Raw genomic sequence first — 24458 nt, forward strand, 5'->3', positions numbered from 1 at the left:
TATACATAATTCAAGGTTGATTTTTTCTAAACGTACATATTCTACGAGACTGATCACTTGGTCAGCATGATAGAAACTATTGTTTCTTCAACCACTAACCATTTCAAGCATTAAGACGCCAAAGCTATACACGTCAGATTTAATTGAGAATACACCCTTCATAGCATACTCGGGAGACATGTAACCACTACATAAAAAGACAAAATAAACAATTTTCATTTAACAAAAGTACATGGATTCATGGTTAACTATTGTATATAAGATAATGATGTAATTTTAACTTACTATGTCCGAACAATTCTATTAGTGTTTGCTACCGGTTCATTTTGTTTGAACATTCTTGCCATACCAAAATCAGAAATCTTTGGGTTCATACTTTCATCAAGGAGTTGTAATTAGTTTTTATTAGGATCTACAACTAGCATCACTTTTTTCCTACTTTTAACAACTTGTCACATAGGTTTTGTTGTGAAAGTGTTGTGTCAATAGCTCTACTCTTAAAATAAATAATTTTATAAGAAAGAAAAAAAAAAAGTTCCAAATTTTTGCTCATTCGTTAAAAAAAAAAAAAAACTTTTTTCCAAGACTTTGGCTTACCTTTCCATTGACAACAGAAAAAAGTTGTTTTTCCTTGCACTTTTCTTCTTCATCAACAAAAAAGTACACCTTTGTTAATTAGATCTGTATCTATATATGTGATTCTTTCCTCATTCTCTCTATCTTTCTTTTTCCCTTCTATGTTTTCTTAGTTTTTCTCTTTATTTGATCAAGTAATTTGATAAATGCTCTATAGATTTCTAAATCCAAAAAGTCTTTTAGTGCTTACTCCAATTTCAAGAAACTGACCACTTGTATGATTAAGAAGTCATACATATCAAAAGTTAAAACTTATATCAATTACTATTTTTTTCTTCTTAGTTTCACATTTACCGTTAATCAGACTCTAAGAGACTGACCACGTGTATTATTAGTTATTTAATTATATATATTTATGCTTTCAATGGTTGTTTTCTTACCGATATTTATACTAAATTATATTTAGAATACTATTTTAGATTATTGTATAATGTATATAATATGGAAGTTGCACATGTAAAAAAAAAAAAAAAAAAAAAAATTTATTTGCCCCATGATAAATTTCCAGCTTCACCACTGCTAACCCCCTTAGAAAAAAAAAATCTGGAGGTGCCACTGATCTTGTTGTTTGATCAGTATCACGTTTTAAAGCATAAATAAAAATAAAAATAATTTGGTAACATATTTGGGAAACTCTTCCCTCTATTTTCGTAGATGGTGGCCAAGTTCTCTCTCTCTCTCATCAAATTTTTGTAAATGATTTTTATTAAATGGCTAAATTGCTAATTACATCCCTAAAGTTTGGGAGTATTTGGATTTTGCACTCTGAAGTTTCAAAATTTAAATTTTACCCCTTGAAGTTTGAGGGTGTTTGAATTTTATACCTTGAAGTTTCAATATTTGGTATACTTCTAAAGCTAAGGGCTGCTTGGATTTTATACACTGAAGTTTGAGAATTTGAATTTTACTCACTAAAGTTCTATTCTATTTGCATCAGCAACTTCTTCATCCATATTTTTTGTTAATTACCATATAAACTTACCACATGTGTTTAGTTCATCTAATAAAATGATGCCACGTCATTTAATTATATCATACCATTTTTAATTAATTAATTATTTTAGGCTACAAAATGATATGACATCATTTTATTGGATAAACTAAATATACGTGGTAAGTTTATGTGGTACTTAACAGAAAATAGAGATGGAGGGATTGCTAATGTAAATAGAATAGAACTTCAAAAGGTAAAATCAAATTACTGAAATTTCAGAATGTAAAATCTAAATACTCCTAAACTTTAGAGGGTAAAATCAAAATTTTGAAATTTTAAGATATATAATCCAAACACCTCCAACTTTTGGGAGTGTAGTTTGCAATCTAGCCTTATTCAATTTATAAGTTGGTTATTATTAAAAAGTATCAAAAAAATGAATTTTTTATAATGCATGTTCTCAATTTCCATCACTTAGAATTAGCAGAACTAAAATAGAGGGGTCAATTTTATCTTTTGTTATAGTTCAAGGGTTTAAAAATATAAATTGATAGTAAAGAAGGGTTATGTTTAAAAATGACCCAAAACTCAACAAGTGTTTATGCAACTTTCCCTTTTTATTATAACTTCTTAGCTTATGTACAATTTTTAAAAATCTTCATTTTTTATAGATGCTATCCTACTTTTCCATATTTTCAAAAATGGAAGGATATATATATAGTGAATGAAAGGAATTATCTATGTAGATGAAATTATTTATGAAAAGGCAAATTACAACTTACGCACCTGTGATTTGGTCAAAATTTATGTTATTTATCTATGGTTTGAAATTTGGCATTTTATCTACCTGAAGGTAGCTCTGTTAGAGTTCCGTAACCCACCTATGATTTTTCCATTAGAAAACAACTTTTAACATCAAACAATAAACATGAAACTGATAAAAAAGCTAGCGTATTTGATGTAAAAATATTTCTTTGTTATGTTGAAAGAACGACAACGTTTAATCTTTGTGTTGATGCTGCTCTTTTTTTGTTAAATGTAAGTAAGGGAATTTTATCTAGAGCTAAACCCTATGTTGCACGGACAATCCTATTTTGGCCAAGTACGCATGTCCGACAATCCGTACCCAATGTGTACCAGATTTAAAAAATAAAAAAATAAAAAATAAAAAAATTGGGTATGGCCGGGACACGGTCGCGACATGCCAGTACGTTCCAGACACGGCAAATCTTTAAAACAAAAACAAAAAAACAAAAAACAAAAAGCAAGATTTTGACAACTGGACAAACCACTTACCGTTCATCCTCGTTTGAGCATAACAATTGACCAAAAGCCCTAAAAGACACTTGTCTCTTTGTTCTTCCTTCTCTCCTACCGAAGCCCCTTAGCCTCTCTTTGCTCTGTTCTTGCCTTGTCAGTATTGAGCGAGTCACTCCACCGTAGATCGGCGACAAAATAACCCCCGCCGACTACCCCAATGCTCCCTCTCTCCCCCTCCGTCATAGAACAAAGTTTCTCTCTCCTTCAGGTTTCAATTTCTCTCTCTCTCTTTCGGTCTTTCTTTCTTATTACACATTTTCTTTTATTCTATGTTTTCTTTTATAGGTTTAGTAATTTAACTATTTGTTTTGTTGACGTTGTTTAGTAAATGACTATTTCTAATTTTATGGGTTTTTTTTTTTGGGTTTAGTAAATGACTAATTGTTTTGTTGTTTAGTATTTGCTATTTTATGAGTGATATTGTACTTCTTTGCTGTTCTTAGATAATTTAAATTCTAAAATAAATATAAATTATGTCTAATAAAATTTAAAAATATACTTAAATGTAAATATTAATCAATTAATTAATCGCCATACCCTAAACATGTCGTACTCCTGTACTTATATTGTATCCGTACTCGTATAGGTGTCCATGCAACCTTGCCTAAACCTCGTAATAAGGATAAATACATGCCCCTTAAGAAGAATACGGGGTGACTACTCTCAAATAATTGGGTGTAAACTGTAAAACCATAAAATCGGCTGAATAAAATTATTAGATATTCACTCGAACATCTATTATCTAATGAATATTTTGTGAATGTCTGTGAATATTATTAGATATACACTCGAACAGTTTCTCAAAAAAAAGAAAAAGAAAAAAAAATTCACTCAAACATGGTTCACGGCTTGCCTCCTCGACAATTACATTTTGCAAAACTTCTAGTTGGCATAATGACGCGGAATGTGAACAGAAGAAAAAATATATAAATGCTTGACTGCATTTAGTCAGCGTGACCTTGGGTCTGGGCCGAGGCCTGAATCTTTAGGTAGGATGTCGCATTATATGATCTTGGATGTGGAAATTTCCGGATTTGGGTGAACGAGTCGAAGAATTTTCAAATTTTAGCCATAGTTTGATTTTAGTGTATGCCTGCCTGGGGAAAAGAATTTCAATAAAACTAAGTATATAATAAAAAATTTAAAGAAAAAGTTAATCTATGTCCTAAGAACATTATAATATAAAATATTTTTAGAAACTTTTTATATGAAAGAAAATAATTAATTTTTTTGACGATTTTTAACATTTTCTATTAAATAGATATAATAACTTTTTGAAAATAGTTTATTCACAATTGCTTTAAAGACACCGTTAACATGATCCAAAATTTAAAACATTCAAAATTAGCGTGCCAATTTTTTTTAATGACCCATATGTTAAATGATAGGTTGATTTAGGAATGGTGTGAAATTGTTGTGAAGTAGAGAAAGAATTTTCAAATTTTTGGTTCCAATGACTAGAGAATGATTTTTCAAATCAAGGCTAGGATTTGTATGTTCCATATCCCAACTAAAAATTCAGCCCCATCATTTCCAAAATTTCTAAAAAATCTTTCAGGCTGCTGTGACAACAGATTGATTAGAAAAATATCTCAATCTCTCATTAGGATAAGTAGATACAAATAAGATATACTCTAATTCCAAATAAAACTTAGACTTGACAAGAAAGAGATTCTCATGCTCTTACTTCAATTTTGCAAGTCAAACCTTCTCTGCTTGAGTTTTATGGATAGTCTCCTCTCTCAAAATATCTGTCATTATACGCTGACTAAAATTAGACTGGCTTTTTTTTTTTTTTACATGAAAATATTATTTAAAAAGGTTACCAATGATTGACCTACAATGATTGCATCTCTTACTTCTCCCATGACCGCGCGTCACATTGAGTAATAAAAATATTAAAAACTGTGATTTGATCTATGCCATTATTGAGGAAAGAAATTAAACAAAGAAAATGGAAAAACAAAGGTAATAAAAAGGGAGAACTTTTAAAATAATTGTTAATAAACTATAAATCATGTTAATGAGTAATAAATTATTTTAGCATTTTTCACTTAGTAATTAATTTTGAGCTACAAGAAAGTAGTACTTATATAATCGTTAGGGACAATGTTGATATCCTTCAATTGTTTGTGCAACTATTAAATCTTTCTGTCTGAATGATTTTTGGAGTCCGTTTTAAAACATTAGCAATAGGACTCCACATTGAGCTTCTGACAATTAGCATGTGGTTTTAATTGTGAGCTCAAACAAGGAGTTCTCTGTCTCCGTCTTTTTTCACCTTGCAATCATAACTAACACCATTTTTTTAATTAAAAAAAAGGTTAATTTAACACCATTTCTATAAGCCTGACAGTGATTATTATACTAAAAGACTTTATATCACATTGGATCATATATCTCAAACTAGTAAACTCCACGAATAGGAATTCATATATATATATATATATATATATATATATATATATATATATATATATATATATATATATATAAATGTGTGTGTGTGAAAAAGAGCTGTAAATTCTTTTGTTATTTAACAAAGGATTAGTATTGTTAACTTGCCATTGGATCTCTATTTGACTTATTCTCTGTTTGGAGTTCCTTTGTTAATTAATTTTTTTTTTTTTACTAAATGTTACATGATAAAATGCTCGAACTACATGATAATCGATTAATCGAACATCAGCAATTTAATTTTTTTTTTGTTAGTAAAACGCAATCATATTTCCATTGTAGTTTATTAGGCTTCGTATTTGTTTCAAGCACTGGAGAATGTGGTATTGCTTGTAATACTCCATTATTTTGGTTTTGTTATGTAGATGGACAACAACAAAAAAATCAGAGCAACAGCGTAGATTTATCCATCCTTACTGTCGGGGCTATACTATTGGATGGTAGTGGTTTTATACTATTACGGGTATGTATTATGGAATATTGTTTTAAGTGTTTTGGATGATTATGTATCAAAACTTGGATGGTGTAGTATGTGGTAGCAAAATGGGAATTATAATGTTGGAATTTTAGTTGTATAGTCTATTTTCAGCTAATTCTACAAGAAAGTTTGCTATTTTCAATGGTTGAAAACGTCGAAAAAAGTATTAGAAACCGTCAAAAAAAGTATTTTCAACGGTTCAAGTGACCGTTGAGAACCGTCACTAAAAACTGTGTTGAAACTTTTTTTCTACACCCTATGTGACCGTCGAAAAATGTGATTCACCTTTATCAAAAATTATTAAACGTCGAAATATTATTGAAAACTGTTGAAATATATGTTGTCGTGAGATATATTTCGATAGTTTGAAACCGTTGTGATAGGCTAAAAACGTATTAACCCCTTATGATGAATTTAGTTGATTAATTAGCCAAGTTATTAATTAATCATATTAACATGCAAATTGCGTGGTAGCACAAAAAAATTACCAATTTAAACTAAGTATGCAACAGAAAATAAATGATACAGTAAAGGAACTCAGTTTTGCTAAGAAAAGAAAAAATAAATAAATAAAAAGATAACAAAAGGCATGTGTAATTGAATTTTTCATTAGATAATTATATGTTTTGAAAGTTTAAATCTAGAAAATCAATGTTCTTTAGATAACAAATAAAACACCTTATATCATCATTCTAACTTTTCAATCATTACTATCATCTAAAACTGAAAATACGTGAAGAAAATTTTTTGAATGTTAAAATTTAGTAGGAGTATTTTAGACATTACACAATAAAATATTTTAAGAATCATAAGCTTTCATTAGGGTTTAATTGAGAGAATCACAATATGACATATTTGCTCTTTTTCAAAATATTAAAGGAAAAATTGCTTAATTCTAAAGTTGAAAGAGGAATTGTAAACTACCTCAAACATAAAGGATGAAAAGTGTTTTTATCCTAAGTTTTTTTTTTTGTAAAACTCTGTGTTTTTACATAAAATGGTGCGTAAAGAAAAACAAAATACAAAAAGTCTACCCAAAAAAATTGTATGCGAAATAGTGAATTTTGGCTCAACAAAGTTGACTAAACCAACAAAAAATTTCTAAAAACACAAAAATGGCACAACATTTTCAAAATACCTTTATAATTTTGTTATATTTTATTTTGACTTGTAAAGAATTCACAGCTCAGTAATTTTGAAAATATTGTGACGACAACAAGATGTCTTAATATTTTCACAAAAAAAAATGTTATGTCCACGATATTTTCATAACAAATTATAAATAGTAGGTTGTTACAAGTTATTATTAGTTGGCAAAAAAATAATTTCATTAGGAAGTTTAAATTAGAACCAATAACAATTTACCACCTATGATTTGTTATGTTAATATTTTTTATTATTTTGTGAAATATTGCAAATTAAACAAACCAAAAATGACGTAGCAAAACTATTGTAGCTTTCACATTAAAAAAAAAACAAAAGTAGGGGCCAGTGAATCAATACAAATTGAACAAATTAAAAATACTGTTGCGAAGCTACTGTAGCTTTAAGGCATTTGCTCTTTTTATATATAGATAATATAATATAAAACAAAAACAAATCGGTGTACTTGAGAAGAAAAAAAATCCATCTCACCAGATTGACCAAATACCTTGAATAAGTATGAAATTGAGGTTTTTTAGTAGCATTAGAATGAATCTAAAAACATGACCAAACCAAATCACTATTTCTAAAACTATTTCTAAGTCTATTGACTGTGTTTTATATTGTTAATAGATTTATTAAAGAAAGGCTAGTTCTATTGCATTTTTGTAATATAAAAAGTAGGACAAAAAGCAAACGGGCAGGAAAGCTTCTAATTAACAAAACTGACACACGTAACTCACCGAGATAAGTTCAGATTACGCTAGCATATGGATAACAGTTACTCAGAAAAAAAATAAAATAAATAACAACAACAACAACAACCACCACCACCAACGTGTCTCTACATTTCACCGGCAACCCCAAACTCGTTCTTGAACTCCTCAAGCTGTTTAAGTTCAGCATCTTTTACAGTTCGCTTATGTCTATAACGCACTTCCTCAAAATCATCTAATGTGATCTTTGGTACCTGGATCTGCAAGTCATCAATTTCCAGAGACACGAATGAATATGAAAATTCAAAGTGGACATAGGGGTCTTAAAATACTACTACAAACAAACTTGACAAAAAAGAAAAAGAAAAAAAAAGAATCAGCCTATGTTAATAGAAGAGAAAATCAACACCAAACATGAATCAATGCAATTGAGTGACACACGGTCTTTTTTCTTTTTCTTTCCAGTATACTAACACCCTGCCCTCTTTTGAGTTTTTCTTCAGTCCTATTTTACATAAGGACTTTTGGGCATTAAAAGTTCCACCCAAGGTTCGTATGTTTGTGTGGCGTGCTTGCTCTAATATTTTGCCAGCAAGAGAAAACTTGCATCGGAGGAAAGTTATGGCGGACCCACGGTGTGAGAGTGTCCTTTAGCAAGAAATGTATGGGCGATTTGTAGAGGTAAAATTCAGAAATGTCCCAATGATGCTAGGGAATTCTTTGCTCTGTTCCGGATGCTTGTTGATCGGCTCCCAGAACCAGAGATGGAGTTGGATAGATGGGCGACAATATCCTCGGCGCTATGGAATGCTAGAAATAAATATTACTTTGAACATGTTCAGCAACACCCTAAAGTAATCTTGGAAGGGGCACTCGGTTTCCTGGCAGAGTATCAGAGTATTGTCGTGTTGTTTTTTGCAAACTCTGTATTGTAGTGTTGTGGTTTGAAAGCTCCATATTGTGGTGTGTGGGACTTGGGCTTCGTTTGTCTTTTGCCTTCGTTTTTTCTCTATCAGTGCTCTAGCGTGGTTTTTTCCATATTGTAAGCCTGTGGCGCTGTGATATCTGGGTAGTTTGTCTTTTCTGCATATGGCTTTCTTTCCCTGGTGCTGGTCTGTAGCCCGTACCTCTTATACTTTGTAATAAATAAAATTCTATCTCTTATCTCACAAAAAAAAAAATTCTTTTTCGAACTTTTATTGACTTATATGCACACATTTTGTGTGTCTATAAATGTAAACTAAGAATGTGTTTTGTGTGTCTATAAATGCAAACTAAGAATGTGTTTAAATCTATGTTTTACCAGTGCGTTTTTAGTTTTTTTTTTTTTTCTCCAGCGTGTGAACAGTAATAGATACTGTTTATGTAAATGGAATTACTTGGGAGAGACCACATGTACATTCATACACTATTCGAGCACTATTCATGGGATCCGCCACACTTTTTCAGAAAAAAATATTAAAAATGAATCTCACAATATTATTCACACATTTAAAAATTATTTTGTTACAATATTTTTAGTTTTCATTTTTTAGCAATAAGTTCTATCCAAACAGACCCTAAGTATCCGTTTGGATACACATTGCGTTTACTTGCGTCTGGCATTTCTTGCGTTTCACTTTTTTTTTTCTTTTTTTTTTTTTGCTGCAGCACGCATTTCAAGGGACAAATGGCTACTGTTCATGAACAGTAGCCGTATATTTTTGACTTTTCAGCCACTTTTCTTTTGTAAACAATGCATTCGTGCACTGTTTACCGACCCACAAACTTTATTTTCAGCCACTTTTTTATTAAAAAAAGGTCCCATAATATTATTCACTAATTTAAAAATTATTTTATTACAGTATTTTTAATTTTTAATTTACAACAATAAATTCTATCCATAATTAAGTTACTAATTAATATTCAGCCAAAAACATGATTTTTCGGAATGATTTCTTGTCTTGAACATCAGTTTCCTAGCTAGTACCTGTAAAGTTTGGTTGAGTTTCTCAATATCAAGCAATGATTTCTTGTCTGAAACACCAGCATCAGGGCAAGGGACCCACGCATTGTCTTTGGTTTTAACGAAGAATTTTTTCCTAAGAGTACGAATAGGCCGATATAGTGCATCTTTGACCTGAAAGTAAGTAACAGTTTTTGGTCGTATAATCACTTCGGAGACATACTGACATCTAATGTCAAATTGACACTTACGTAAGAGGATATATCTGAACCAGAGAAACCATCTGTCCATTCAGCTAAACGCTTCAATCCATTTTCATCAATCTCACTAGGAGTTTCCCCAATCTGAACCTGCTCAAATAAAAAACTGGGGGATATTAAACAAGACAAACTACAAAAGCATAAATTACAGTGAGTTGCTTTGATTCTCCAAATTCATTGCATTACAAGAACTGAAGTACCTTAAATATGCGTTTCCTTGCCTCGTAATTTGGGAGAGGGATATAGATTCGCAAATCAAAACGCCTCAGTATGGCCTAGGTTAACTTTGCATTAGCCTCAACCCTAAAGCAACGTAGATCATAAAATCTTTTCTGTCCATGGCCGTAGGTTAGAAGTATTTTATTTTTTACTTACCTTATCCAAAGCATAAGGAGTATTTGTGGCTGCTAGAATCAGAACACGCTCCACACCATGGCATACACCCTGAAATGTATTGAAGAAAATTTCCATTTCAAGATTACATGTAGAGTAGAAGGAAACAACGCATGATAATGTCATGTATTAAATATTTGAGATTAAATTTTATAAGCATATAGTGTAAAAACATATTTTACACTCTTCAATATTAATCCCAATATGACACAATATCTTATTAAATATTAGAGAATAAGTACAATCATTATAAATCATGTATTTGTCTAGTGTCCGCAGTTTATAACCTCAATATACAACTACAAAAGTTAGTAATGTATTTTTATGTGTATTATAAACCCGATTTAAAACACTATTATTATTATTTTTATGTGTATTCTAATAAGTTTTACTGTTTGCTAAAAAAAATAAAGATGTTTCTCCCACATTAGTTATGTGTGTCTAGTGTCTACTGATTATAAACTCAGTCTACAACTACAAAGGTTAAGCATTTTTGTAGTTGTACTCTGGTTATGTAATGTATTATAAACCCGGTTTAAAACACTATTATTACTATTTTTATGTGTTTTAATAAGTATTACTGTTTACTCAAAAAAATTCTAATACCCATTTGAAAATCCAACCAAATTGAGAGTTTATTAAAAGGTTATTAGAGAGTGATTGAATGTATTAAATTTTAAGTAAAAATCTTATGTGGCAATCTCTTATTGGATAGTGTAAAACAATGATTTTACACTATATCCTTACCAAATTCGGACTCTAACTATTTAATAAAACATAAAGTTATTATGAACTGCATTGCAAACTACACTGCCATTAATTTTAAGGCCAACAATTTTTTTTTTTTTTTTTAGAATCAAGGCCAACAAGGAAATGGTTGGTCATATTCTCATCTATTGTATGTTAATAATTCTTTTTTTTTAATTAATTAATAAATTTAATCATAAATAATGTAAACTCTAGTACAAGATATGTTAGAATTATGGTTAAGTGATTAAATTCATCATTTTTTAATAGTTTAAACGTTTTGGACAATCAATAATTAACATAATATCAGAGAAAGAGATCATGAATTCAGACTCTATCTTCATTCTACCTCTCATTTAAAATGTTAAATTTCTACTTATTGGGTCTCCACTTATTAAGGGGAAGTTTTGACCCACAAGTTACAAAAAGTGTTAGAATTATGGTTAAATGATTAAATTTATATTTTTCTAATAGTTTAAACTTTTGGGATAATTGGTAATTAATAGGATGCATACAATAATAATAACAACAACAATAAAAAGGCCTTAGTCCTAATTGTTTTGGGGCCAACTATCGATCTTCAACAGATTAATCAAGGTTGGCTATATGTATTTTTTTTCCTCCATTTTATTTTATTCAAACTCATACTCTCTCTCACTTCCTTAATTGATGTCATTTTTTACTATTTCTACTAACGTTATTTTTGTTCTTCCTCTATTATTTTTCTTTCCTTCAACTTGAATTGACCTCACCCTTTCCTACGAGTGCATTAGTTGCTCTCCTCTTAGTATGACCAAATCATCTCAAGTGACTCTCTCATCTTTTCAACAATAAAGGTCACCCTTATCTTTTTGTGGATTTCTTCATTTCGAATCCTCTATTTCCACTAATCCATTTGAACCATCTCATTTCAGATATACTTATTTTACGAATACATTGCTTCATAACAACCCAGCATTTAGTACCATAGAGCATATCTAGTTTTATAACAATCTTATAAAACTTTTCCTTTAATTTTAAAAGTATTCTACTATCACAAAATAATCTTTTTTTTTGTTTCTCCACTTCATCCACAATGCTCTTATCCTATAATTCACATCATCTTCAATCTCTCAATATATCTTTGTGAATTATTTATCCAAGATATCAAGAGCTCTTATTCTTTAGTATCTCTTGATCATTGAATTTTATATCTCCTTCATCTATATTTCTACTTTTACTAAACTTATATTGCATATATTATGTTTTAGTTCAACTTAATCGAAAGCATTTAGATTCTAGAGTGTCTCTCCAAATATATAATGATAGGTCACAGTATCTTACTTGTGATTCTTTCACTTATACAGCTCCATCAAACACTTAATCAAGTTAATATACTTGGAGGAATGCCTTTCTTCTCCAAAGCCCACTGCATAAACTCTCTAGAGACCATATCATATGTTTTCTCTAGGTCAATAAAGACCCGTATGAAGATCTTTACAAGCTTCTATAGTTTTCCATTAGATGTCTATGTAAGAAAGTAACTTCCATGGTAGATTGTCCTAGCACAAAACCAAATTAATTTTCTAATATTGTTATTTTATGTCTTAACCTATATTCAATCACTCTTTTTCAAAGTTTCAAAGCATGATTCATAAGTTTAATTTTATGGTAATTTGTTCAGTTTTGAACATCCTCATTGTTCTTGTAGATAGCTATTAAAGTACTTCTCCTCAACTCATTAGACATATATACAAGAATGCAAAACAAAAAGAAAAATTAAAACCTAAAATTCAAAAGAAAAAATAGCCTTTCTTTGGGCCACATTGATTTGAAGTTACTTAAGCTTAAATACCTTTAGTTAGGCCACCCATACTAAACATTTCGGTTCAATTTTTCATCAAATCCCTCAAATTCCATTTTATATGTATAAAAATGTTCAATAAGATGCCTTTCAACTAATATCATGAAATGTAAAAAATTCTTACTGAACAGAATAGTAATAAACTAAAATAAGTTATTGACAAACTACTTGTCCCCAATCTTAATCTAAGCATGTGAATTATAATATATATAAATGAAGCTTGGAGCAAATCACTCCAAATTTACTTCCAGGGAAAACAAAATACCTGCATATGTACAAGAAGTTCTGATTTGATTCGTCGAGATGGTTCATTCTCATTGTTTTCACCTCGTGGGCCACATAAGGAATCAATTTCGTCAATAAAAATAATGGAGGGTTCTTTTTCACGAGCCTCTTGAAAAAGATCTTTGACATGCTGTTCACTCTCTCCCATCCATTTAGACACAATGGCTGATGGAGAAATACTGTGTATAAACAGTACACATGTAAATGTGTTGGCAACATTCCATCTAGATAAAATGATTGTAAAGCAAACACATCTACATCTATGGGAAATCTGTACATGAATTGTAATAAATGCACCCGAAAATAACTGGTTGGAAGCAGTAGAGAATAAAACAATCGGAGATGGGAATCAATTGATGCATAATGGGGATGGTGAATTCAGAAATTCAACACATTCCAATAATGTGATAATTGCATTGAAAAAGCTTATAAAAGGAGCCAAAGACCCAACCATAAGAAGTATGGAAACTACATCAACAATATAAAATATTAAGAACTCAAGTCCACATTTTCTGAAACTCAAATATCTTAGATTTCAACAAGAATATTTAATCTATTAAATCCAAATTTAAAGACTTTTGTCCGTCATCTCAATTATTGGACATTGAAAACAAGAGATTTGAATGGTGTTCAGTGCATCAAAGATAAAAATCAAAAAGTGTTAGTAAAAGAAGAAAAAAATAAAGAGAGATGGAAAAGTTATTTTGATAAACTTTTTAATGTAAAGCAATCTAGATAACCCAATGGAGGATAGAAATTGTTCGTTTGTTCAAAGAATCAAGACTCTGAGCACCTAGCCACCTTTGTCACGCCCCACATTGGACCCTAATTCCACTTGTTGGGGGAGATAACACATTAGGGAGTTTCCAATTGAGTAGTTAATATAATAATAGGGACACTACTTGATCCAAAAGGCATAAGCCTATGAGTTTGTGTTAATAAAATGCCTAAAGAGTGGAGGCTTCAATTACTATTTATGAGAACAAGGGGATATCCAAAATTGTACAAATTAAGTACCATGAAATTAAACTTGAGTGAAACTTTAGGAAAGAGTGATTGAACATAGGTTAAGAATGAAGCATTAGTATCAGAAAATCAATTTGGTTTTATGCTAGGACGATCTACCTTGGAAGCTACTCACTTACATAGACGTCTAATAAAAAAAAATAGAGAGACCTATGAAGATCTTCATATGGTTTTCATTGATCTTGAAAAAACATATAATAGGGTTCCTAAAGAGGTTATGAGGTGGGTATTGGCAAAGAAAAGAGTTCCTCTAAACTATATTAAGTTACTTAAGGATATGTATGACGAAGCCGTAATTTGTGTGTAAAACAAGTTAGAGGACTCACAAGTGATCACTATAGGTTTGCATTAAGGGTCAACATTAAACCCATATATCTTTGCACTAGTGAGTGGTGAGCTCACTAAATCAATTCAAGAGGAAGTCCCTTGGTGTATGGATCATGCAAATGATGTAGGTATAGAGGATGAAACTAGAAGTGGAGTTAATGCAAAGTTAGAAATTTTGCAAGGTGCTCTAAATCTAAAGGCTTTCATTTAATAGAACTAAAATGGAGTACATGGAATATAGGTTCAATAAAAATAGAAACATAAACAAAGGGACGACAAGACTTGATGGTCAACAGATACTAAAGAGAGAGAACTTTTGATACCTTGGATTAATAATGCATAAAAATAAAGAGATTGAGAGGATGTCAATTATAGGATAAGAGTAGGATAGATGAAGTGGAGAGGTGCATCATGAGTATTATGTGATTGAAGAATACCTATTAAGATAAAGGGAAAATTTTAGAAGGCTAGTATACAACAAGCTATGCTCTATGGTACTAAATGTTGGACGATTAAGAAGCAACATATCCATAAAATGAATATAGCAGAAATGAAAATATTAAGATGGATAAGTGGGAATACAGAAAAAGAAAGAATTTGAAATAGGAAATCTATTTAAAATTTGGAGTAGCTTCTACTGATGAAAAGATGAAGGGGAGTTTAATATAGTTTGGTTATATTTTGGGGAGAGTGAGTAATGAATCGGTAAGTGTAATCAACAACATGTATTTCCATTTACACCTCATTTGGGAGGAGAGAATGGAATAAAAAGAATTTTTTTAAAAATATTTCTTCCATTCCCTTGTTCCAAAGTTTTATTTAAGGGAATAGAAAATTCATTTTCTTATTTAGAAGTTTAAGTGGGAAATAATAAAATGGATAGAACATTCATTCATTTCTAGTCCCTCAAGAGCTCAATTTTTGTTTCCCCCAACATTGGGAGTAATCAAAGGGGATGAAATTAAGTTTAATGAAATTTTAAGTGAAACATCCAAAATACTCCTATATATTCAGTCATTTATTTTAAAATTGGAGTCTAATAGTAATATCATCATAAAATTATTTCATTCATTACTCTCTATATTACTCCCAAATATAGTTACTTACCTAGTTACCTTCCATTCCATTATATTTATTTATTTTAAAATATCCAAACAAGATTACTTAATTCTATTATATTCTATTATTTTCCATTCATTTTCTTTTATTTAAAAACATTTTCCTTCCACTATATTCATTTCCATTCCTTATATGAATTTTTAGACAAAGTGTAACACTTGCTAGAAGATGAAAATGAGCTCTTTTATCTCTTTCCATGTATAATTCTTTCATCATCAGTTATTGTGATTCATTTGTTTGCTACATATTGGCATTGGGTTTGGTAAAAATATAAATAGAAAAGTTATATGTTTACATTGAACTAGTAATGTAAATTTACATTATAAACACACAAAAGGTTGTAATACATTTGCAAAACGTGTATAATATTTTTTGGTTTTTATAAATATGTACAACAATTTCCACTTTTTATGTGCCCATAACATAAGTTAAGTTTATATTGCAAGTTCAATGTAAACATATAAATTTCCATATAAATATTACGTAGAGAAATGAAAGTCTGCTTCTGCTGCAATTGCCTTTGCTAGAAGGGTCTTCCCTAATCCAGGTGGACCAAATAGTAATACAGACCTCCATGGTTTTCGATTCCCTAAACAGAGGATCAAAACCCAGCCATTCTTATTAGAATTGAAACTTAAGAATATCAAGATAAACTAACTAAAAGCAGAGATCATAAAACCCAAAAGTTAAATACAATGATGGAGGAGGAACTTACCAGTAAAAAATTGACGAAACTTTTCAGGCCACGTGGCAGCTTCTATCAATACCTGTTTGCAACCCTGAAGTCCAGCCACATCATCAAACTTTACATTACTCGACTTCACAAAATGACTCAACTTCGGGGACGAGTCCGTAGGGAAACGCCATATTATAGAGGATCCAGAAGGTAGTGTTCTTGCTAATAATTTTGCCCTTTTAAAATGGAGCAGATACTGCTCAAATGCCATCTTATAATAATCATAGGCAATTACGTTTTTTGCCCTTATTATCTGGATCAACTGCCAGTCGCAGTCTTATTAGCTTCATCGAAGAGCGGGCCCAGATTGTCAGTCATCTATAACACAGAGAGATATGTATGTCAATTAATTCACTCATACAGTTAATCTGCAATAGATATATGCATGAGCAATAAATCTAACCAGCGTGTCTGATTTCCCCTGACCTCTCTTTATTCCTCTAACGGGTGAGAGGTGATTGGAGGCCTGGGCCAACGAACCAATCATCACAATTTATATGGGTAGTAAATTATTTAGGACTCGTGATAAAATCGTATTTTGAATATACAATTTTACTTAAAATCATGTTTTACAAACATAATTTCAATGTAAAATGTTGAAGGGTAAGTTATTAAGGGCAATTATACCATTTAAATCAATTAAATCTTAAAATTATGGTTTTTACTAAAATTGTGTTTTGAAAACAATGGTTCAAGCCAACCATGATTTTTACAATGAAGCTATTCTCCTAAATTATTCTCCCAAAGTGCTATTTTTAATAACAAAAAATAAAGTAATATTATTTTTGCAAAAAAGAGGTTTCGGGGGGAGAAATTGTTTTTTAAAATCCTCCTTAATTTTAATAAAAAAAATCTTTTATAATATTTTTAAAGATATAGTCTATTACGAAAATAAGGGTCACGTTGGTAATGGTCACGTTTGGTTTGTTTATGATCTTGGAATAAAAATATGGAACTAATGATCTAGGAGGAGATAAATTAGATAATAAAAAAATTATGATCAGGATCACGCCTAAATCAAGCACTCAAAGCCCGCTAAAGACCATGAACATAGCTCCAAAATATTAATCCGACCCAGTAACAGCTTTTTCCAAAGTCCAAATTAATTATAATAATAATAATTTAAAAATAAAAAAGTTGATGATACCTGCAGAACGCTGTTTGTTTCCAAAAGATCGCCAAGCTAAATCAAAGGTTCTGACAAAGATATTCTTTGTAATTGTGTTATGAGGGTGAGATTGTTACAAAGATGGCCCAAGAGGGGTGGCCCAGTTGGTGTGGGATCCCACATGTAAATATGAGATCTCTCGTTCGAGTCGTGGTGGGTACTATGTGGGAGGTGAGTTCCTAGCTTGCATTGTGCCCATCTGCTGGCTCTCTTGGGGTGGTAGGGTGAGGTCTGTGGCACCCCGGTCACAGTAGTTATGGCTCAATCCAACATTTTCTAACAGGGGGTGGCCCTACTAGGTCACGCCCTGGGCGTAAGCCATATATGGTCGCTTCCCCCTCCCTTTTGTTCATCAAAAAAAAAAAAAAAAAAAAAAAAGATTGTTACAAAGATGATACTTATAGTAATTTGTGTCCGTGGAATGTATTAGATGATTTCTAGCCCGCTCAACAATTTTTAGGCTTTAGGCGAAAATTTTAAATGAGACTTTTTTACAATTAAATATTAATCAAATATATATATATATTGAATTTTTCTTTTGAGATGCAAAATTACTAATTAAGTTTTTGTATTTAAGTTCCTCTAACATTTCTTTTTCAATTGATAATATAACTAATCCACTTAATTTTTCTTGTGACATAGTAGACCTTAAATAAGATTTTATTAATTTTAATTTTTAGAAGTTTTTCATATCAGAATAAATATTTTCTAGTAGACATTTAGAATGAGAAAATATTTATCGATAAATAAAACACAATATATAATTAAAAATGATAATTTAACTAAAAATAAAATTTAAAGTATAGAACAATAAAACTTGGTTATTGCAATTTTTCTAAAGCCATGATCATTTTAAAGTTTAAACCTGTACAAATAAAAATTAATTTAATATATAATTTAATAAATTAGTGTCATTATAATACAAATGATTTGATATGATACATATCAAATTATTAACTGTATAATAATTTATAATAATAAATAAATAAAATTAATAAAAAAAAAAAGTGAGAAACCGTGTAAGACTGTGGGCTTACATCCTGTACTCCTATAAACATAAAAAAGTAAGAACCCTCCACTACTCCTATCATCCATCCTATGGTTAAGTTTTAAAGAAAACGCATGCCCTATTAATTATCTTGGCAAAAAAGGGTCAGAGGGGCAAAAAAGCTATCATAGCAAAATTCAAAAAACGTGTCCCATCCCATCAAACAATTGTGCAATGAAAGTGTGAAACACATGTTTGTTTGGATCGTGTCCACATTTTGGACGTTCACGTTTCAGGAGTGAATTTTTTTTTTTTTTTTTTAACCAGCGCTTAACGCACTCTCGGTATATAAACAGTAATTAATAGTACATACAAATTATTTTTTTATTATTTTTAGTTTTTAACAAAATAAATGGTATTTAAACGCACTTTATATTTAAGTTAAATAAATAGAAGACTCAGGGTGTTCAGTTTCGAAAAGACAAAAAGACAGAGGGGAAAAACTGAAGAAGAATACCTCTGGTGAATGGTACGTTGGAATCAACAAAGAAAAATTTCAAACTAAACTGACTGACTAAGTTTATGAAAAAAGATCAAAAATCAAGATGAAAATGAAGAAAAGAAAAGTAAGACGGTAAGAAAATAGACAGAGAGGCACAGAGATAGAGAGATGAGAGGTTTTTCTTTTATTTTTAAAATGTATAATCTCTATTTTAGTATATTTCAAGACAATTACATTGTATAATTAATGAATTTGTTTGATATTAATTTTGATTTTAGCATATTTCAAGAATGAGTTAAAAAAATTTTCTCCTAAAATTTAATTTTGTTAACTGGGATTTGACTATTTTTGTTTTTCCCTTTTTAATATTTTGCATTTTAGGATACAATTGGGCCTTTTTAATGCATTTTTTTTAACCAATAAAAGTGCTTAAAATTTTTTTTAATTAAAATATGTAGGTAAATATTATATAAATATAATTTTTTTTTTACAAGTGGGGGCCTTCTTTTATTTGGGGGCCTTAAGCGATTACATCAATTGCATCACCTATTTAGCCGATCCTGTCCAAAAGTAAGGATCTGTTTGGATACCACTTATTGCTAAAAATTAAAAACTGAAAATACTGTAAGAAAATAATTTTTAAATTTGTAAATAGTGCAGTGGGATCCATTTTTAATGAAAATTTTGCTGAAAAAAAAAGGTTTGTAGGTTCCGCGAATAGTGTACGCTATCCAAACTCTACCTAAAAGTTCATTTTGCTTACTATTTCAAAATTAATTTCCACTTAAGTTTATGTTTGGTAACTGTTTTTTCTCCTTATTTTTTGTTTCCAAAAACAATTTTTTATTTTAGAGATTAAAAAATTTGTTTGGCAACCCAAAATGGACAGAAAACAAAAACTGTTCTCAACACTCAAATTGCAAAGAAAATTGAAAACATGCAATAGGTTGTTTTCACTTTCTAATTTTCAAAAGCCAATAAAAACACGCATTTAATTTAATGAATCTGTCTCATTTAATGAGTTAGCATTAGGTTTAAAATCTTAGTAACAACATATTTTAGTATTTTCTATTTATTTCTTCAAAAAACTATCTTTTTAATTTCAAGTAACCAAACATGTTTTTCATCTAAAAAAATACAAGAATTTTTTTTTTCTTTATATTCCCAAAAACCAGCTTTTGAAAATAGAAAACAAAAAAAGGTTACCAAACATAACTTAACTCTCTGACTATATATTTTTTTTCTCCATGTTATTTAAATATTAAAAAAGTTAATCAATGTCTTAAGGGTATTAATTTATAGAATATTTTTAAAAATATTTTATGAGAAAAGAAGAAAAAAACTTTTTTTTTAATAACTTCTTATATTTCCTTAAGAAAATAATATCAAAAATTTCTTAAATTAGTCTATTAATAAATGTCCTACAAGCATCCACTAACAAGCGTCTTTAAATAATTATTTCTTCATTATTTATTTATTCTTACTTTAATCTTTCTACGTTCAATTTTTTAATCTTTCTAACTTATATTTTATTTTGACTTTGTAGACGACTAAATTTCTTAGTTCGAAATAAATCAAACTAGTAAAATAGTTTCACATATACGAATTTGTATTGATAAATGTGTGGTACAATTCTCTGTAATTACAAAAGAGTGATCCTCTGATTCGATCTCCTTGAAAGATTTATTGATTGGAATTGTGGTAATGTGATTTTGATTTGAACATAAGATATTCTTCAATTTGGCTGAGGAATGGATCGAAGATCTTTGAAACGGAATTACAATGAATCTCTGGCTATGAGCTTGTTAGAAATTCTTTGTTCTTCGTGTTCTTCGTGTGTTCTTCGTGTTCTTCGTGTGTTCTTCGTGTTTGAGGGTTTGTGGTGGAAGTTCTTCGGTGCTTTAGAGGCTTGATTCCGTAGAGCTTCGTTGATTTATGGTTTGTTGAGGTTTCTGGAGGCTTTTGAGCTTGATTCCAGTGAACTTTGAGATCTGGACGAGTAGTTTGGATGATTTTGCTTCGAATGTTGTTTGTATTCGAGGTTGAAGTTCTTGAATTGCTTGGAGGCTCTGAGGTTTGATCCTGGCAGAGCTTCTGGGTTTCTGAACTCAAGATATCTTCTTCCTTCTCTCTGTTCTGTCTGTCTGTCCTCCTAAATGTCTTAGGAAGGCTTCTATTTATAGGAGTTTAGGGGTAGGTGAGCGACACGTGGCGGAGTTTGATTGGTGACACTTGTCACAGCTTGATTGGTCCGCTTATGTCATTGCTTACACGTGCAGGGCTGCTTGTGTCATCGCTTACATGTGCGGAGCTGCTTGTGTCATTGCTTACACCTGCTGATGCAGTTTCATGCCTTTATTTCAATGACACTTGGCAAATTTCTATTGGTTTCTGAATAGTGATGGCAAAACCTAACAGCAATACGTGGCGCTTTGTAATTGGTTGTATTTTGTGGACTTGGTAGTATGATGTGTCAGCTTGTGATAGGTCGGGAATTTTCCCTCTCTACAAATGCCCCCTCGAGACTCGTTCATGCACACAGTTTTTAGAGTGTGGTGAATGAATGAGTCTTGAAAGAAAGTGGATTCCTTTTTATACTTGACTCTTCTAGTGAAATAGTTGAAGGTGGTGGAGCTTTTAGCAGGATGAAGTAATTGCAGAAGAGTAGACCCACCCATATGAAAGGTTTTGATGAGACTGAGAAGGGGTCTGCCCGTATTTGAATGTACTCGTGTGACCGAGCTTTCTGAGCAAAGGTTAAGTCAAAGTAATTTCAGAAGAGTATTCAATGGTACTTGGAGTGGGTTGGTGGGGCTGAAAGTTATTTGCAAGAAGTTGGATGTACTTGCAAGATTGAAACATTTCGGTAGATGTTAAGCTGAGGTAATTTCGGAAGAGTATTTTGGATTGTTGGTGGCGATCACAGGGTGTTGAAGATGGAGAAGAGGTGAGGATGTTGGCTGGGTACAGCATGCAGAGCTCTAGAGCTAGCCTCTTATTTTTAAGGACTTCTGGTGAAGTTATAGCTGAAGGGTATACTTTGGGTCACAGAGAGAACATGTGGGAGTGTGGTTGAATGTGCTTGCGTTATCGCATCACTCAGGTTAAGTTGAGGTAATTTCAGAAGAGTATTTTGGATTGTTGTTGTTGATGGTGAAAGAAGATGGTGATGAAGCCAAGTGAATAGGTGAGACATACGACACCATGGCCCTGACCCTGCATGTTAGGGACTCTCTGGCGTAGATGCCTCTGGGAAGTACACCTTCGGATGTGGGACTGGCTGCATGCTGAATGATGTCCGTCAGCAAGTCGTTGAATGCGCCTGTGTAACTGGACCATACTAACGGACATTAAGTTGAAGTAATTTCAGAAGTATATTTTCTGAAATTCTTCAAGCTGATCTTAAGTTGGAGTAATTCCAGAAAGTGTGTTTTGTGGTACCAGCAACGATGACCTTTGGACCCCATGATGGCGGAAACATGGGATGAGGCTTTAGTAACCCTTCACCGACACCAAAGGCTAATTTCTGATGAGCTGGTACCTTGGAGGTCATCACAAGTGTTGGATGGGAGACAATTTGTAGGATACCCCAACACTTCTTACCATCTTCACTTGATGCATCTTTATTGGGAAAGCATAACAAATGAAAGATGGAGCTAACTTGTGATCCTGGTTTTAGAAACCAGCCAAGCTGCTGTTTGTTCCGAACCACCGCTTCTATTGGGAGACCAAACAGTTGAAGAAAGACTACGGAAGCCCTGGTCTTAGGAACGGGTGTCTCTGCTGGACTTGGATTTCCTGGTGAACCAAATCCAAGAAAGCATGGAACAACGATGCCGACCTTGTTATGAATAACTCTATGAACAAACGTGGTCATTATGTGAGGAAACAAAATTTGTTTGAATCCTAAAACAGTGATGATGTTGTGAGAAGGGTTGCTACTGAACCATGAAGGGGTTGATTTCAAACTGATCATGAAGTGATCTTGGTTGCTCAGTATTGAGAATGACGAGACCATAGTGAGAACTGGCTGTGAGAAGGAGGATTTGAAAATTTGAAAGAAGCAAATTTTCATTTCATAACTCAGTGTATGTGTTTTTTTTTCTTGATGGACTTAGCGAATCCGGCCCTTCTATTTATAGCGAAGAGATGAAGAATGGTAGCTGGGTAGTTAAGAATGGCGGATGAGACTTCTCGGTCGGAACGGTGGATGAGAATGGTAGACGCCGAATGGGAATGGTGGATGAGAATGGTAGGCGCCGAATGGGAACGTTAGGTTGGAGACTGGTAGGCACCGACGAAAATAATAGGTTGAAGCAGTGACCCAATGTAATTTCAATTTTGAGACATACTTGTGAGAGTTCGTCTGTTTTTGAAAGGGGAGCCTTGATCAAGTCTGGAGGATTATTTTGAGGGAATTTAGACCAAATGGATGGATCTCAAATTATGATCTTGAGAGCTTAAATTTTGGACACCGCTAGTACTTTGGAGAAGCGGGTGTAATTTTTAAGTCCAAAACAAATACCTAGATTTCAAAATCAAAATCTTTGCAAAAACCTGATAAGACAAGTTTTGCTTGAACATCTTGATTTTTGGTCAAAGTCTACATCAAAGCCAATAGTTGTAGAATTACACTATTTGAGCAATTTTGGATTCTCAAATGAATAAATAGACCCCAAAATTGAAAAGTACGCGAAAAATTGAGCAAGACAGGTCAATCTTAAAAATTTTGACTTTTGGTCAAAATTTGTGCAAAAGTCAATTTTTTTAGAAATTGGACTGTTGTGCAATTTTCGAGTCTCGGTTGAAGAAACAGACCCCAAAATTGGAAAGTACGCGAAAAATTGAGCAAGACAGGTCAATCTTAAAAATTTTGACTTTTGGTCAAAATTTGTACAAAAGTCAATTTTTTTAGAAATTGGACTGCTGTGCAATTTTCGAGTCTCGGTTGAAGAAACAGACCCCAAAATTGGAAAGTACGTGAAAAATTGAGTGGGACAGGTCCGTTTTGAAAATTTTGACTTTTTGGTCAAAGTCCAAGTTAAATACTTAATTTGCCAAGTTTTTTTTTTTTTTTTTTTCAGGCGGTCCGGATCCGGGTCGGGTTGAACCGGGTCTAAGCGGGTCGAACCGGGCCGAGGAGGATGACGTCATCCGTGACGTCATCGGCCTGGAGCGCGTGTCACGCGTGGCGCGTGTCAAGCGCGTGCGAGATTACCTGCGCGTGGGAGCGCGTGCACCTGAAGCTGGGATCGCCGGACCTTCGGGCGGCGCGTGGCGGCGCGTGGCTCATCGTTTGGGCTTGAAATTTTCACATATTGCAGTTATAAGGCCGTAGAAGACTGCTATATGGTCGGTTTTGTGAAATTGTGCATAGATTTGCACAGTTTTGAATGAGAAACCCGCGGGTCACTGAGAATTTGTGGCGGCGCGTG

General features: G+C 31.9%; 1 protein-coding gene and 1 pseudogene across 1 annotated transcript; both read right to left on the minus strand.

Moving 5' to 3' along the window:
- Positions 1-24458, minus strand: part of LOC142616025 (G-type lectin S-receptor-like serine/threonine-protein kinase At1g11330) — a 64638-nt pseudogene that overhangs the window by 362 nt on the left and 39818 nt on the right.
- LOC142615277 (protein SUPPRESSOR OF K(+) TRANSPORT GROWTH DEFECT 1-like) lies at positions 7657-16576 on the minus strand. Its single transcript, XM_075788012.1, has 9 exons — positions 16345-16576; positions 16113-16218; positions 13138-13336; positions 12084-12115; positions 10265-10310; positions 10090-10164; positions 9881-9979; positions 9654-9803; positions 7657-7944 (listed from the first exon to the last, which is right to left on the minus strand). The coding sequence occupies exons 1-9, from the start codon at positions 16574-16576 to the stop codon at positions 7813-7815; spliced, it is 1071 nt and encodes a 356-aa protein (XP_075644127.1). The 3' UTR covers positions 7657-7812.

This window comes from Castanea sativa, chromosome 11 (genome assembly GCF_040712315.1).
Source record: "Castanea sativa cultivar Marrone di Chiusa Pesio chromosome 11, ASM4071231v1".
Lineage (NCBI taxonomy): Eukaryota > Viridiplantae > Streptophyta > Magnoliopsida > Fagales > Fagaceae > Castanea > Castanea sativa.

Excerpts from the sequence above, each read along its gene's own strand:
- LOC142615277 (XM_075788012.1), bottom strand. The coding sequence starts at position 16,576 with ATGGCATTTGAGCAGTATCTGCTCCATTTTAAAAGGGCAAAATTATTA. Across the intron at positions 10,311-12,083 it reads GTGGATGAAGTGGAGAAACA|TGTTCTGATTCTAGCAGCCA; the intron begins AAAAAAAAGATT and ends TGGTGTGGAGCG. Across the intron at positions 9,804-9,880 it reads GTTCAGATATATCCTCTTAC|GTCAAAGATGCACTATATCG; the intron begins GTAAGTGTCAAT and ends ACTTACTTTCAG.